The sequence below is a fragment of the Magallana gigas genome, chromosome 6, assembly GCF_963853765.1.
Source record: "Magallana gigas chromosome 6, xbMagGiga1.1, whole genome shotgun sequence".
NCBI classification, from domain to species: domain Eukaryota; kingdom Metazoa; phylum Mollusca; class Bivalvia; order Ostreida; family Ostreidae; genus Magallana; species Magallana gigas.
In genome coordinates this window covers 13,232,773-13,250,195 of record NC_088858.1, presented here as the reverse complement: position 1 = coordinate 13,250,195, position 17,423 = coordinate 13,232,773, and the positions used below count along the sequence as shown (strand labels likewise).

Here is a 17,423-nt window from a genome sequence, read left to right as displayed (position 1 = left end):
GTCACTTTAATTAAGAGAAGCTTGATCCATGAGAGGTCAAGGCTTATTTCAATTAAATAGAAATGAAAGAAACAATGATACAGCAATAAAGTTGTTGTTACTTGTTACACCACATTTGACAAGAATTGGGAATACGTTTCTTTTATCAAAACACTTTTTGAAAATTTGGTTAAGAGGGATCAAGACGTTGCAGTGTAAAATCATTTGTCAATGACATTTTTGCTTTTTGCTTTTTTAACACATCAACATTAAGAGATCTTCTACATCAAATATTATTTTCATGGCCACTTTCTTGCTTTGCAAGAGAGATATTTTGATATACATTACCCCATTCCTTGCATCATATATTTTGATTATTATTCTATTAATATTAATAACTCTAAAGAATGTATGACTTTTTTGTTATGACTTTGACTTTTTATTTTATTTCACATATATTTTATAACCGTCGTGTGATCAACAAAAGACACGTGTGATTAGCGTCCCATTTTCCTTTAAATGTAAGTATGCATAACATATTCTGTAAAACGTTCTTTCATTTAGCAAAAAACAATAAAACAAGCAATAGTATGATATCCGCTAAAGTAACATCGTTGAACATGCGTACAATACATGAAAGACATGTCGTTCTGAAATTATAGAAAAACTCTGCTATAGAATCAAATTTATTGAAACCTAGATGCATAAACCAATAATGATTTCAAAATTACTTGAGAGGTTTTTTCTTTTCATTTTAACTTTAAAATCTTAAAAACTGTACAATTCGTGACTTATTTCATGCTATTTTTTTAAAGTATACTTTTCTTAGATTTTTTCCTCTGAATAATGATTGTGAAATACATAAGATATTTTTAAGAGGAACAAATTAAGAATTAATTTGGTTTATTATTTGGTCCTTATCTGTTGTTTTCTTCGAATATTTTGTACAATAATTATGTATCAAAATTACTCTTTTTCTTGCAAATTGTTTTTCATTTAAAATTTGACATTTCAACACAATAATAATTTTAGACTTAGTAAAGCAGTAGAGAATAAAACCTGCGTTGGGTGATTTTAATGTTGCCGTCTTAATTATAATTTGATTTCTTTTGTTTAAAGAAGTAAGGTTATTGTTTTTCAGATGAGCGATGTGGCCGTTGTGCCTCGTGTTTTCATTTAAGCATTAGCGCAGTATGATAATTTGTCTGCACAGCCTTGGTGTGTTATAGGACTAACAACATAAAAAGTAAGCATTTAATGCTTACATTCATATTGTTGTTTAGTTGTATGAAGTTTTTGTGAAACGTCACTTTAAAGCTATTATATACGCTCTTAGTCAGGGAAATGAAACATGCATGGAACAACCATTCTAACATGTTATTCAGTTTGCTTCCGCGACTAAAAATATAGTGCCAGAAACGTCGTAGAGAAAAAAAAATTATTGGAGATTATGATTTAACGATGAGTACGTATTAAACTGGTTAAGTATATTTGAATTTTTCATTTAATCTTACAATGATAAATAACTTCAAAACGCGTGATGGCGTTTATGATTGTGCCCAAAAGTAGAAATGTTCTCATAGGAAAATGAACGTCGCATATTACCAATGCAAACATAAGGGGAACATAAACTAAATGTAAATATTTCTGTTTACACATCAACATTTTATCTTAAATAGTTAACAGATATATCATTTAATGAGAGAGAGAGAGAGAGAGAGAGAGAGGCTCTATCTATTTTTTTTGTAAATCTCAAAAACATGTTTTTTGGGAAACTGTAATACATACATATACAGAAGATTTTTAACAATTACAGCAAATATGCATTTAACCATTAACACTCTGTCACAATAAAATTAAAAAATAAAATCTGTGATCAGTGTTTACATTTATAAACTGTTTATCAGCCATCAAAAAATACCACAGTCATGTACAAATTCCCTTTAGAGTTTGTATTATAAATATTTAATAATGATGTTCAATAAATCAGTTTATATCTGATTTTCAACCATGCAGTCACTTAATCGAAACAACCAAAGAAAAAAAGTAATCAATTTTAATTCCTTTTTTTAACACTACAGTAACTATATCAATTAAAACAGTTTCCACCTGTACTTAAGGTATCTGTACCTGGTACTTAATCTAATCAACCAGTGTGTAAGGATTATCATCAACTTTCATCCTTTTTGGAGTATCACAGGACACCTCTTCATAACAGTGTGAGCTGTACTCATTTTCAGACAGTTCATTATGTGAATTACTATACACAGGATCCTCTATATATGTGTATCTCTCATTATCTTCTTCATTAACCTGCTCATTGTTTCTTGTATATATGATATCTCTTTCCCTTCTCACTCTACAAATACAGTATATTTAAAATATTAATTGATAATTCGTATATGACTTAATCTACTCGGGTTTGATAATGATTTGATATAGAATCAAACCTTTTAATAAGGACGATAACTCCCATTGTAAATACAATGGCCATGATTGTTGAGCAAACTGTTATGACTGCGTACCTTAGACTCTGATCTACAAGTGTACAAAACTTATTATGACATGGAATTCATTTAAAACATGATGTATTACCTATTATCTTAAGCATGCCATATAACCATAGCGCCATTTGAGCTCTTTTATGACGTTAACATTTCTGCCGTGACTTTTTTTAAACGTACATGAAGTTGTTTATTTGATGAGCAAACTATTGAATACATGATACTTTGAAAATGAAATAATTCTTTTTGTTTTCTCACTGGTAACAATCTTCTAGATATAATGATTTAAATATTTCACAACATCCATAACCTTATTATAGATATTACTGATGATTTTTTTTTCTGTTGTTAGTTTCATCACAAAAATATCATGATCAATTATAATTAATGAAAATTAAAGGGAGATGACCAATTTAAGTTGTTGGAAAAATTAACATGAACAAAAACAAGATTAGTAGACTACTTGTCTTTTTACAATAAGAGGTCTTTCAACCTCATCATACTTTAATGTTTTAAACATTTATGTTTCAATAGAATCGATGAAATAAATGCTTACTATGCGTTACTTACAAAAATAATGTTAAAAGATTTACCATTTTTTTTTACCTTGAACTTTGACATTAATATCATTTTGATTGATCAAGGAAAACGCTTTTATCCCAAGAGGTCCAATGAATGTTTCAAAAGTTGTCAGTATTTTATTGAACTGTAGAAACTTTTAGGGGCGAAAATGCTAATAGAGGCTATTAACTCCTTCGATATGAATAGATTGAAAGTCTCTAAGTGAGACATTGGTAAAAGTTTTAAGTCTCTATCTCTATACGATCGAAGAGTTCAAAAAGTGGTCTCGCTAGTTTTAATAAGGTAGAGTAAAAATCAACTTACTGAACAAAGAATACAAACCTCATTCATTTAGGAGATCATAATTAATTACAGTCTTATACAATGTAACTTACAGACCATACATTTTATTTAATATGCCCCCAAAAATTAATAAGTATTTCTTCCTTAAATAGTCGTTTAAAGTTCTAGATTATTTTTTTCTTGATGAGTATATGTATTTTTTACTACTGTTGCAAACGTTAATATTTTTTTAACTTACATGTAAAAGATATTTTTTTCTGGCCAAAAAAGGATAACGCAACATAACTATTACTTAAAGAAATGGGAATTATTCTGACAAAACTGCACCAGCTATACGTGTATTTGAAACTTTTGAAAACTTAATAAGTTCCAATATACCAGAATAATTAGGAGGTAAGATGAAATTTGCAACTGCCGTTCCCTCGCTATTCTCTGTTACACATGTGTAGCAACCGCCGTCTTCTGTAATTGGTACGTACAGTTTCTTGTTTTCTTCTGAAAATCTGTGTGAAGAATCTGTGAAGGAAGCAACTGATGAAATGACATTGATATATAAATAGTGTTTGCAAAAAAACCTTTATAATTTATATCAGAATTTAATTGTATTAAGGGGCATGGTCACGGTTTTGGTCAAAACTCATTTTTCCGTTTTTAAAGTTTACAATGCTATGGCAAGACAATTCTAATGCAAGATACAAAACTCACAATTCTTAGTTACATGTATGTAAACAAAGCTCAGAGAATGTTTATGTTTGCATTTGAATTTTGACAAAATCAGGTTTAGAAACGCTAGGAACTGTTTATTTACGTTCAAAACGAATAAGCAGATATAGAATAAATTTAAAGAAAAACTTTTAGCGGTATATTGAACCATTGTAATCAGAAAGATGGCACGAGCCTTGTTTGCATTAAAAAAATTGTTAGCTCTTTGTATTACTTGTAACTCTACGACGGAATCAAATTTTGTTTCATTCTTAGCTTTGTAAACAATAAAAATAGAAGTGTAAAAATTGAAAAGATCGTTACCATGCCCTTTAATATCTCATATTACATTTATCATTTGTTTTCTTTAAGCATGCTCCTTAGTCAAACAAAAGAAATGTAATGGAAAAATACCCCGTTATATTAGGCAAGACGTCAAATCAAATTTCAATGTTTCATACCACGATATTCAATCAGGTTTACCAACTGCGAATGGTATAATATCCTTGTGCCGATATCGGAAACAAAAGCAAGTACATGTTTATGACTTAACAGGGTATTTTACATTTCATACTCTATTCTATTATGGAATTTTAGGCAATTTTAATATTAAATATAGATAAATTTAATCATTAATAAGATGTTTTAATTTTACAACTAACATTAACAAGGCCGAGTACAGTTCGACTACGCACGCTTTCGCGAGGCGTTTCATTTGCATTGTGACGTCATCTTTTTGCTTGGTTGACGCCATAGCGTTATGGTTTCAACTGCAGATATTCAGCGAAATTTGTCGAAAATAGATCGTTTGAGGAGTAAAATTGATAATATACTGTAAAATAAACATAAATGTCTTGAAGTATAAGTAATATTTTGGCTCAGTTCAAAAACGTTAAGAGGGCTCAACAAGCCTAGCCCTCTGTCACGTTTTCTTACCTCGCCTTTATATAGCTTAATACATATATTTCAAGATAGTTATCATGTATTTAACATAAATGACCCTTAATTAAATTTAAATGCCATGATTCTCCAAAAACAATTAACAAATAAAGGTCATTGAACAACAATTCAACTATAATTAAAAAATGATGTTCTATCTCATAAAATTGAATGGAAGTAAATTTTATTGAAATATATTGAAATAAATTGTTACGTATTATCATCAAACAAATTTCTGGTATCTCATTTTAAACTCGTTAAAACATGTATAATTATTTCATGAATCAACTTATCGTTGTTTAAAGCATCCATCTTTCTGTAAGCCTCTTTTAGCTCACATAAAACGTGATAATTAAAATCAATACAGTGTGCATACTTAGTTAAATTTATTTTGAATTGCCTGTTTTTATGTTTCTTCCGTTCTTCATCCATTGAATGACAACTGGTTCGGATTCATTCGGTGCAGAAATTGTGTGACATTGGATTTCTGTTTCTTCTCCGTGTGTAAGCTGTATTACCTTCATCATAAATCGACTACCAGTATCAGCAAATATCGGTGGAGCTTATAATATGAAACGACAAAGTTATTGTTTAGCTCGTTATATCCATTGAATTATATTTCGTTTATGATGCAAACTCTTTTTTATACATACTTGTTACGTTCAGATAAGGATTCATGGGTAAGGTGCTGTTCGCAACACATGCGTATTCGCCTTCATCATCAAATGTTACATTGCGGATAAGTAGTTCTCTTCCATATTGATCAATTTTGTACTTTGAATTTGGTTCGATCAATGATCCATTTATATTCAGCCATTGTATGTTCGGAACAGAACTTTGACAAGATTTAATAAAAATATGATAGAACAAAATCCATACAAAGTACATGTAAAAAAAATATTAAAATTTTGAGATGATAAAAATTACACTAAGAATTTAGAAACATTGATACGTGCCTTCCAGAAAAAATACACTGCAACGTTGCACTTTCCCCGAGCACAGCTTTAGGAGTATTCCTCCAAATACCTTTTAGTTCATTTGTCGCATTGGACCCTGCAATGAAGTAACTGATGTCATGTAGACGTGTAGAAAATAGGGCCAATTCGGTAAATTACTTAATACGTTTTCATGTTCAAGAGGGAGACTGCGCTACCTTTGAGTAAGCTAAATCATAACTGTTAACAGCATCAACGGTGAAAGTATTTGAAAGATGTAGGAGTATCAAGGGTGAAAGTATAAATGAATTCCTTGCTTTTGGTGTATTGTACAAACATTTTAGGACACACTTTGATGTAATTGACACATTGAACGTACTTGAATAAGTTGGTACCTATTATTTCAACTGTATAGGTGGTGCCCTTTGATAATCTTTGTATTTTTTCATTCCATATTCCACAGCTATAATTCGGTCCTTCGTCAGATCTTTCGATATATAGAAAATGCAGATCTCCTGAAATGACTTTACATTTTTATCAGCAATGCCAAAAGATGCATCGATCAAATGTGCGATGTAAAAGCAAATGAAAAACATTGACTTTGAACAATGGTTTCATAGTGATAATATATACACAATATATAAATATTTTAAACAAAATAAAAATTAATTATTCTTGACAAAAATAAGTTCTAACCTCGACCATCTATCGCTATCTTTTTACTTGTTCTCACGGGGTTTACCGTTCCCATTCCTATCTTCCACTCAATTTTACACTCCTTGCTTGGTTCACAGTTTGGCCGGTTAGAACACGGAATCTTGCAGTGATGAAACATTTCGCATTTAATCGTTTCATTTGTTCTTCCCAAAAATACGCCGAGAGCTTTAAAGAAAAGTATTGATTAACATTAAGATATACAAAGAATTACTGCTGCTTGTTTTAGATTTATTCATGTTTCGGGGATTGGTTTATATAAAAATCACTTATCAATTCACGAAACATGGCTCTGAAAAATCCCACTGATAATTTTATTTTATTTCAAAACTTTTTTCAAAAAATTCCCAAACACTTAGAGTACATCAGTGCTACTTTTGTCTAGTTATTAATGAACTACATTAATTCGTCATCCCATTACAAATATTTCGTTGATTATATATCTTGGAGAGAATGATATTTCAAATTTTCTACTACGGCTCGTGTGCATATTTTATTAATAATGCAATCTTACCAGCTTCTTTTATATTTACAAACAATGATACAGAAGCGCCATGCTGATTTTCAGCTAAACAGTGATATGTTCCAAAACAGTCTTTTGTGATTTTTCTAAAGGAAATATCACCACTACTCTCGTTGACGACCACTTGATCTGTTGTCTGGATTTTGCTGTTATTCTTAAACCATTTGTAGCTGTTAAGTATAAAACCACGTTGATAATGTTGTAAAAACTTAAAGCTGCTTGGTCCGCTTTTATATAACAAATTTTTATAGGCTTTTAAACGATGGTTATGCTAAGAATGTGTATTTAATAATAGGGAACATTGCTGTAGTTTTCCCGGTCAATCAATCCATCTTTCAATAAGAAAATAATGTTCAAAATGTGTTTTCAAAACTAACGTGACGTAAAAGGGTACCGCGTTATTTCGCCTTATATTAAAATTTCTGTCGCCTCTGACGTCGAGGCGGGTATGATTGTAGTGCTACTACTTTGATATTGCTATAAATAAAATCATAATGTTTTTGCAAATAAAAAATAAACCAGTGTACAGATTGCTCACTAATATTTCTGAAGTTTGTTTAGTTTACAATCGATGCAAAATATGCAGGTTGATTAAACTTAATTATTCGGGGGACGAAACCAAACGGTTTTCTTTTCTACACATGCCCATGTTGCATTTAGTTTTGATTTTTTTAGGTGTGTGTTCCCATACATGTATATAAAGAAACTATTCTATTAACTTTGAATATTTCTAACATCGAACAGAGACCGATTCTGCTGGTGTAATTTGGCGAAAGTCTTTACGTTTCTATGATAACTGGTTTGTATGGAATATTAGTCGATTCTGTATTAGCCAAAACAAGATATCTGACCCCGCAGCTTTGAATTTGTACTTTGAATTTCTTTCTTTCTAAAAACCAATACAAGTAGTAGGAATAAAGTAGGTACATGTACCTTATTATCCCATTTTCTGCTTTACAGTGGAGAGAGAACGGGTACGAATGGGATACTGGTACAAAATACTCGGCTTCAAACACGGATGTTATCAATGGAGGTAAATTCTTCTTATGTGATCCTTTGAAGCATAAAAACTATATAAATATATATATATATATATATATATATATATATATATATATATATATATATATATATATATATATATATATATATATATATATATATATATATATATATATATATATATATATATATATATATACACACACAATATATATATATATATATATATATATATATATATATATATATATATATATATATATATATATATATATATACACAATGTATATAGTGCCGTTATATGGCTAAAAAGTCGCTGAGAGGAAGAATAATTATTGAAAATCTTACCTTCACATAAATGTACAATAGTTTGAATGTAAAATATTACTTTCGAAAACGTCTTGCATTTCTGCATTTTCAGACGACAGTAATTGAATATCTTATATAGACGATTCAAAAATAAAAGATGGAAGTAAAAAAAATTTTATTCATATATATTATGTGGAATGTTTGAGAAAACAAGGAAAGATTTGGTTGATAAAATGTTACCGGACGGAAAAAACATACACATTGTATTTATCATATAGAGTTAATTAATTGGATGATAATTCAATCAGCCAATTAATTAACTCTATATGATAAATACAATGTGTTTCCCTGATACTTTTCAATCCAAGTACAGAGAGAACAGATGGCCGGAATTATTTTAAAGAGGACCTTGCAATTCCAATGCTATTATTCCTCAAGCTGTTGCAGTTTATATGGAAAAATCTATGTAACAGACTTTATCCTTACGTTTTAGATTCAATGTTGTAGACAATAGAATAGAAAACTTAATACTAATTTGATAATGTCATTAAATAGAATGTAATTTAGTTTCAAAGAAAATTTTGACAGACTCATGCTTTTTGAAAGGGAAATCCTCATTTTTTTCTCCAATACTGCCTTCTTGAAGCAAAATTAATTTGATGTAAACATCATAAGGCAGTTTAAAAATACATGCCATTTTTGAAAATTATATATAATAAAATTCAGGACGTTTCTTTATGTCTATATTAACCGAGTGCGATTGCTTTATATCACAAATGACCTAAAACACAAGGCTAAGAGCCAGTGCATTCAAATACTAGTCTGTTGAAAAATACGATCTAAATTGTAAATATGATCCGTAAAAACATACCCATCTTCTATGCAATAGGAATTTTCATAAGAATTTTCTACATGGTATTTTCAAATGATCAATGCGACCTAGCCATGTACATTTCGTAAAAAGTTACATGCCAAAGAGGAAAATTAAATTAATTAGTTTGATTGGTGAAAGCAATGGGCGGATGAAAATATTCAAGCACGACTTTTTCTTAAGTTTTTTCTACATGTACCTTGAAGATAACGTAGAGATATAAATGTAAGAAATCTTCATAATCATATCTAAGGTTTGAACGTTGCACGTGTGTACATGGTGTAATCCTGATTTAGAAATAGATTGCCATATTTGAACGGTGCGAGGGCAGGGGTGTCAACGGAACAAGTTTTTACACACTGCTAAAAATATTACGATACATGTATAATGCAAGTAATAATTGATGTTGGATTATCATCACTAACAACGAATCATCAAATATGTATTCATGTACCTGAAATATTTACTGGAGGAACAAATTCGCCGAAGCGGGGTGTGACCCAATTTTCGATCAATTGGGCGAGGTCATTCATCTTGAAAAGGGTGTAACTCACGTGTCGAAATAAATGTTCTTTAAACAATTACAACTTAAAGCTGAACACCGCTCGTAAATAGGCACCATCACACAGATACCTGGTATATAAACCCTTCGATTTCGTTACACCCGATTGCACACCTGAACCTCGTGGCCGACATGTAGTATTCCTTTCGTGGTCTTTAGATTTTATGCATTTTTTTCTTATCTTATGTTCATTTTCTGTTCGTAAATAATGCATTGACCAATTTATTTGATGTTAGTATCCTCCTGGCTTCAAAAAGTGCGTAAAATTTGATAATTTCATCGCGACCGGGTAACACGGCGAGGCAAAATGTACGTCCACACAGGTGAGACCTCTAAAGCGAAGTACTTTGAACTGTTTAGAGGTCTGTCCCTTATATAAGGGTTGTAGGGACAGCAGTGATTAAAGAGAAATATGGCGGACAGTGCCTATTTACGAGCGGTGTTCAGCGTTAAGTGTAAATATCTTCTGAAACTTTCGATCCAAAGTATGATATATGTATCGTAGTTGTTACAAAACAATTGACAAAAAATCAGTTGATGGTGTCAAATGAATCTATGCCAGTGGATGAGTTCATTCAAACAATCGGAGATCTCAGCTGCTGCTTGAATGGTAAAGCTTTTTCTTTTCTATATGTATAAAAAGTCTATATTGTACTTAATATTACCGACGACTGACTTTTAATTATCTTACCTTTTTACAGCAAAAATGTAAACATGATAATTTGATTCAGCCAAATAACTAATTTTATTGTAAATAAAAACATTTTTGGGAACAAATTTTGTAATTATTCATGGGGTGTATGTGTCAACTTTATAGCTCATTGTAAATCAAGCTGGCATTATAAATGTATAATAAGCAGATGTACGCATGCAGTGGGTATATCCATTAACACCCCATGGTCAAGTTACCCAGGTTGTTTGATAGTCTGTAATTTGCATTTGTGCACAACAGGGTCACCGAGTGTTAGGTGTCAAGTATGTTTTCACCATAGTTCAATTAACACGTCTAGCATCGAATATCTTCATTGGATTATGATAATGTACAGGTTTTTCTGGTGTATGGTGGATTTCCTTTACTGGAAAAATTTGGTTGTCAAAAAAATATTTTCATGAAAATAATGTATGTACATGGTACACACGTACATGTACATGCACATGTCATTTTCATTTTTCAGTTTAAAGAGATAAACTTACAAATCTCATAAGGTTTAAACAGGTAAAATACATCAAAACTACTCACCGTCGAAACTTCTTTCATCATGAAGTGAAAGTAACATGACTGTACCTGCCTTGGCAATCAGAAGCTTAGACTACACTAAACGTGATGTGTTGTGACAAACTGGATAACCAATTCAACAATCTGATTTTGTAGTGATGGACATTAACATCAAAATATGCGGAGTTTATTAAAGCAACTTACTTTGTCTTTGATACAATAAGCGTGTGAAATCTGAGTATCTTTTAAATTAAAATCTTTATTGAAGTAAAGATTTCGGCGCTGATATTTAATTGTTTAGACACATATGAACTCTTATGAACTAAAATGTTAGCATGGTTTTTATGAAAAAAATGATCTTTAACATTGTAATTGATAGCTTTCCGGTTGCAATTATTTTCCATTTATGTGAAACGTGTTTAATGTTACTTCAAGTTTTATTATATCATGTTTGATATATCGTTATATATTTTTTGTTATACACAACCCACCATTGATACCCTTTCAACAAGAGTGGTTAAAATTAAGATTATCTTTAAAGATCATATCTCCACAATATGAGATTTCATCATAAATCAATCAATTTTAATAACTGCTGAGTTTATTTAACTTTTTAACCGGGTTTTCCAACGGAAAAATCCGGTTATTGAAATGGTAAAAATGGCGGGCGGACGGGCGGGCGGCTGCCAAAAGGGTACCTTCATTGTAAGGATAACTCCTCCTACAGTTTTTTCATTTCTGATAATTTATGAAAAAAATACCAATCATTTTCGGCAAAAATTGCTTAAGGGTACTTCATTCACTGGATATGGTTGGTAGTATATAAATAGTGCCTGTTTGGGAGGGTAACAGTTGAAATTGACACCCCGAGAAAACCATTGTCAATCGACGCGAGGCGGAGGTTGACAATGGTTTCGAGGGGTGTCAATTTCAACTGTTATCCTCCCAAACAGGCACTATTTATTTTGTTATACTGAATGTCTTAATTTTAAAGAAAACATCACTGCTTTTAAATAGGAATAACGTGAATTCTAAGGCGAATCGTACGCGCATGATTTTTGCGCATGTAACAATTCGTAATGTTACCTGTTGCTAAGTGCGTTGCTAACGCTGAGGGTAATAGAACAGATTATGAACTGCGTCTCAACCAATCAGATTCCAGTATTTAACATGAAAGTATAACAATGTTTATTAATTCAGGGTTGACGTTGCTTATAGATACAGTTCACATAAAAGAAAACCCGGTTTGCTGTCACATTGACAGCTTTTCACTTGTTCTATTATTTTTCTGCAAAAGTTTTTTATGTCATTGGGACAGGCACTCAAGGTCACAGTCAACAAATGCATGAGTCCTTCATCCTCAGAGGGATAATGTGCAGGACTCAAAGTCAAAATTTAACATACGTAGCTATTTTAAAGCGAGTTGCTGTGATAAACTGCAACAAACAGATTGTAATTTTTTTTTTTTTTCGCCTTTGATAAGTAATAGTAACAACAGTAACACTTAAATTAATCTTATAATGATAATTCGTACACTGCTTTAAGAATGAAGGCACTCGGTGATTCTTGTCAATAAAGGCTATTCATGTGCCATGTGATTGGCAATTGACAACATAATGATTTGAGGTATTATATCGGGAAACAAACAAGGGAAAAGCTTAATCAAACAAAGGAGGAAGCTTTTGTGTAGAACAATATTTCATTTTCTGTGTCGCTCTTGCGATATGATGTAGAATATCCTCAAACGCGAATAAGTTTCAAATACACGCGGTCTGAGGTTTTATGCGATATGCTATGCATATGAACACACATTCACATATTAATATGATCGAAGTTCAAGTGAACATGTATAGATTAAAATAAACATCATTATAACGAGAATTGTCATACAAAGTTTGTTTATCTATCAGATATCGTTAAATGCATGGAAACCATAAAAAAATCTTTTGTATTTTACTTCATTTATTAAGTTTGAAGGACATATACATGTAACACATTAATGATGAAAAAAATACTTTGAGGCTGAGAATCGGAGTACCTTAAAAACAGGTACTAAAGGTACATTTTAAAGTGAAATGCTACAACAAAATATGACTTTATTTATTGTTAAAATATTATATCTAAAACATGACTTCGTTGTTCAAAGAAGGATATATATATGCTGATACCATTTGAAATTCATATGATTTAAATAATATTCGGCAAAAACTTGTGACTCAGATAAAAAGTAGAATAGTTTTATTTTCCCCACAAAAGAGCTTTATTAGAAAAACGTGCCTTTCATTGAATAATGATGTTACAAAATTGCATCATGTTTCTTTTGATGAACTGAATTTTATTCAAGATAAAACGGACGAGAAAGCGGGCACCTTTTTAAGTTTTAAAACTGTTTTCTTTTCAAACAAAGATTCCAGATATAGTTGTACGATTATGAAATAAGAATATCCTGGGATAAAACATCCCAACAAGCTACAGATTCCTTTAAAAGTGAGAAGATTTGAGAAAATGGGATCTATACAGTGCTTGTTGTGAGGAATTTTACTTCTTCAATTGATAATGTCATCGATGAAAAAGTACGTCATTTTTACCCACTCTCATTTTTGTTGTGTTTTTCCAAACAATACTGCATTTGTCAAAAATTTATGAATGTTTGTGAAGTTTGTTGAGTGAAAATTTTAAATTATATTTAGCTATGAAAATGTCTTTGATAGGTTTTTTTTAAAATAAATTAAATCAAAAGAAGTTGTTTGATTAGTACATGGTATCAGATATTCTGGGGCACCCTGTAATTTTTATGAGAAAGTGGCTGTAAAATTTGGTAAGAGTAAATGGATGATATTAATACAATGTCTGTGATAAATAATGTCCAGTTATGTCAGTAAGACTTTTTTTATAAAAGAAAATAATAAATGAAAATAAAAAACATTTTTGCTCACATTCACAACCCATGGATAAAATCTTTTAAAGCAGGAGGATCACTGGGCATTAACTTGTGTTTCAAAGAAAACGTCGAAGTACTTTAATCCCTTTGATGGATAATTGATTAAATGATTCAAAAGTGCATTGAGACGTTAATATAAACAATAAAAAGTTCTCTGTAGTGGTTCATGCGGACTAAGATGGTACTATCACAAAAATAATCTGCAATGCTTGCTACATGTACCTTCATACCCGGATGAAGTACACACGAAAACATTTTATTGCTTGAAAAATCATTTCAGGGAGTAAAAAAATTAAACTGTAATATGTTTTATATTCAATACTAGACCCCCCAATTGACGCTAATGGACTTCTCGACACGTTGCACTTTCTTGGATCTATTATCGTTTACTTATTTTTGGATCTATGGATATTTTTTTATATCATCAATGGTTATTTATTCATTATGTAGGAATAACATAAGTGATCCAAATATATTTGTGGTAAGGTATTACCTACCAATAAACTATCCAGACAAACAAGAGAGTGTGTTAAAACCCATTTAATGGAAACCAAACCAACAAAAATAAATACAAAACAGCAAAACTCTACTGTACAACTAATTTCAAATGAAATGAACATTCCAAAATTAATAATGCCAGTATATATATATATATATATATATATATATATATATATATATATATATATATATATATATATATATATATATATATATAAAAATATATTTTTCATCTATATCTTTACAACAAATGATGTAAATATGTTATACAGCCTTTAACTACATTATTCTGTTTTAATATCATGGCTACATGAGACATCAAACAAATGTAATTATCTTGAACATTTCACAAAATGCACGAAAATAGTGCAATAATTTTTTCCCGTCTGCTATATTGATTTCCTTTATAACAAAATAAGTAATAATCATTTGTTTATTTCATAAAAAAAAATTTCTAAAAAAAATAATAAATCTAAAAGTTACACTTGAGGCCAAGGGGCCAATCGCTCAACCGTGCAGCCATAGCCATAACTGATCGATAACGCTTTAGACCGTCTTTAAAGTTTCAAATACAAAATACGTGTACCTAGACAACTAAGTAGAGAAATTATCTTGTTTATGAAAGTTTTAATTTTATTCTCAACATTTCCTTAAGTTTAACATGGGGGTCCTTTTTATCTTTAAGTTTCAGAATAAGATTTATCGTTATAGTTTTTCTCTATTTCTTTTTATGTAAACAATCCACACACACTTGACCCCCTCCACTGAATTCTGCGCCACCCTCCCTCCATGGATCATGATTTAAACAAACTTGGATCTACACTCCCATAGGTTGCTTCCACACAAGTAACAGATTTTCTGGCCAATTGGTATTTAAGAAAATTTTGAAGATTTTCCTTAAATATCCCTATATTGAAATTGGATCACCTATATATAAGGGCCCCCCTACTTGCGGGGATGGTGATTTGGAACAACTTTAGTTTACACTATCCGAGGACGCTTCTATAAACACAGCTTTTCTGACCAAATGGTTATCGAGAAGACTATTCAAATACACCAAGAAATTTTGAATTATTTACAATTGTCGTTACAAATATCGTTAAATGCATGGAAACCATAAAAAAATCTTTTGTATTTTACTTCATTTATTAAGTTTGAAGGACATATACATGTAACACATTAATGATGAAAAAAATACTTTGAGGCTGAGAATCGGAGTACCTTAAAAACAGGTACTAAAGGTACATTTTAAAGTGAAATGCTACAACAAAATATGACTTTATTTATTGTTAAAATATTATATCTAAAACATGACTTCGTTGTTCAAAGAAGGATATATGCTGATACCATTTGAAATTCATATGATTTAAATAATATTCGGCAAAAACTTGTGACTCAGATAAAAAGTAGAATAGTTTTATTTTCCCCACAAAAGAGCTTTATTAGAAAAACGTGCCTTTCATTGAATAATGATGTTACAAAATTGCATCATGTTTCTTTTGATGAACTGAATTTTATTCAAGATAAAACGGACGAGAAAGCGGGCACCTTTTTAAGTTTTAAAACTGTTTTCTTTTCAAACAAAGATTCCAGATATAGTTGTACGATTATGAAATAAGAATATCCTGGGATAAAACATCCCAACAAGCTACAGATTCCTTTAAAAGTGAGAAGATTTGAGAAAATGGGATCTATACAGTGCTTGTTGTGAGGAATTTTACTTCTTCAATTGATAATGTCATCGATGAAAAAGTACGTCATTTTTACCCACTCTCATTTTTGTTGTGTTTTTCCAAACAATACTGCATTTGTCAAAAATTTATGAATGTTTGTGAAGTTTGTTGAGTGAAAATTTTAAATTATATTTAGCTATGAAAATGTCTTTGATAGGTTTTTTTTAAAATAAATTAAATCAAAAGAAGTTATTTGATTAGTACATGGTATCAGATATTCTGGGGCACCCTGTAATTTTTATGAGAAAGTGGCTGTAAAATTTAAAATTTGGTAAGAGTAAATGGATGATATTAATACAATGTCTGTGATAAATAATGTCCAGTTATGTCAGTAAGACTTTTTTTTATAAAAGAAAATAATAAATGAAAATAAAAAACATTTTTGCTCACATTCACAACCCATGGATAAAATCTTTTAAAGCAGGAGGATCACTGGGCATTAACTTGTGTTTCAAAGAAAACGTCGAAGTACTTTAATCCCTTTGATGGATAATTGATTAAATGATTCAAAAGTACATTGAGACGTTAATATAAACAATAAAAAGTTCTCTGTAGTGGTTCATGCGGACTAAGATGGTACTATCACAAAAATAATCTGCAATGCTTGCTACATGTACCTTCATACCCGGATGAAGTACACACGAAAACATTTTATTGCTTGAAAAATCATTTCAGGGAGTAAAAAAATTAAACTGTAATATGTTTTATATTCAATACTAGACCCTCCAATTGACGCTAATGGACTTCTCGACACGTTGCACTTTCTTGGATCTATTATCGTTTACTTATTTTTGGATCTATGGATATTTTTTTATATCATCAATGGTTATTTATTCATTATGTAGGAATAACATAAGTGATCCAAATATATTTGTGGTAAGGTATTACCTACCAATAAACTATCCAGACAAACAAGAGAGTGTGTTAAAACCCATTTAATGGAAACCAAACCAACAAAAATAAATACAAAACAGCAAAACTCTACTGTACAACTAATTTCAAATGAAATGAACATTCCAAAATTAATAATGCCAGTATATATATATATATATATATATATATATATATATATATATATATATATATATATATATATATATATATATATCAAAATATATTTTTCATCTA

General features: G+C 30.4%; 1 protein-coding gene and 1 long non-coding RNA gene across 4 annotated transcripts; both read right to left on the bottom strand.

The window, feature by feature from the left end:
* Positions 1 to 473: 473 nt before the first annotated feature.
* LOC136276255 (uncharacterized) lies at positions 474 to 4,611 on the bottom strand. Its single transcript, XR_010714713.1, has 3 exons — positions 3,726 to 4,611; positions 2,430 to 2,517; positions 474 to 2,338 (listed from the first exon to the last, which is right to left on the bottom strand). It is a non-coding gene; the product is annotated as an uncharacterized lncRNA (long non-coding RNA).
* A 736-nt stretch (positions 4,612 to 5,347) lies between these two features.
* Positions 5,348 to 8,642, bottom strand: LOC109618669 (cell adhesion molecule-related/down-regulated by oncogenes). 3 transcript variants are annotated; one of them, XR_010714710.1, is made up of 7 exons: positions 8,511 to 8,642; positions 8,094 to 8,214; positions 7,152 to 7,330; positions 6,620 to 6,805; positions 6,319 to 6,447; positions 5,642 to 6,041; positions 5,348 to 5,550 (listed from the first exon to the last, which is right to left on the bottom strand). XR_010714710.1 is itself a non-coding variant. In XM_066087779.1 (7 exons), exons 1-6 carry the CDS (start codon positions 8,575 to 8,577, stop codon positions 5,917 to 5,919), a joined length of 798 nt encoding a protein of 265 aa, XP_065943851.1. In that variant the 5' UTR covers positions 8,578 to 8,636; the 3' UTR covers positions 5,352 to 5,550; positions 5,642 to 5,916. The 3 variants fall into 3 exon arrangements, 1 of the variants encoding a protein (XP_065943851.1); XR_010714709.1 differs by having other exon boundaries at positions 5,349 to 5,550; positions 6,303 to 6,438; XM_066087779.1 differs by having other exon boundaries at positions 5,352 to 5,550; positions 6,319 to 6,438; positions 8,511 to 8,636.
* Between the last annotated feature and the right edge of the window lie 8,781 nt (positions 8,643 to 17,423).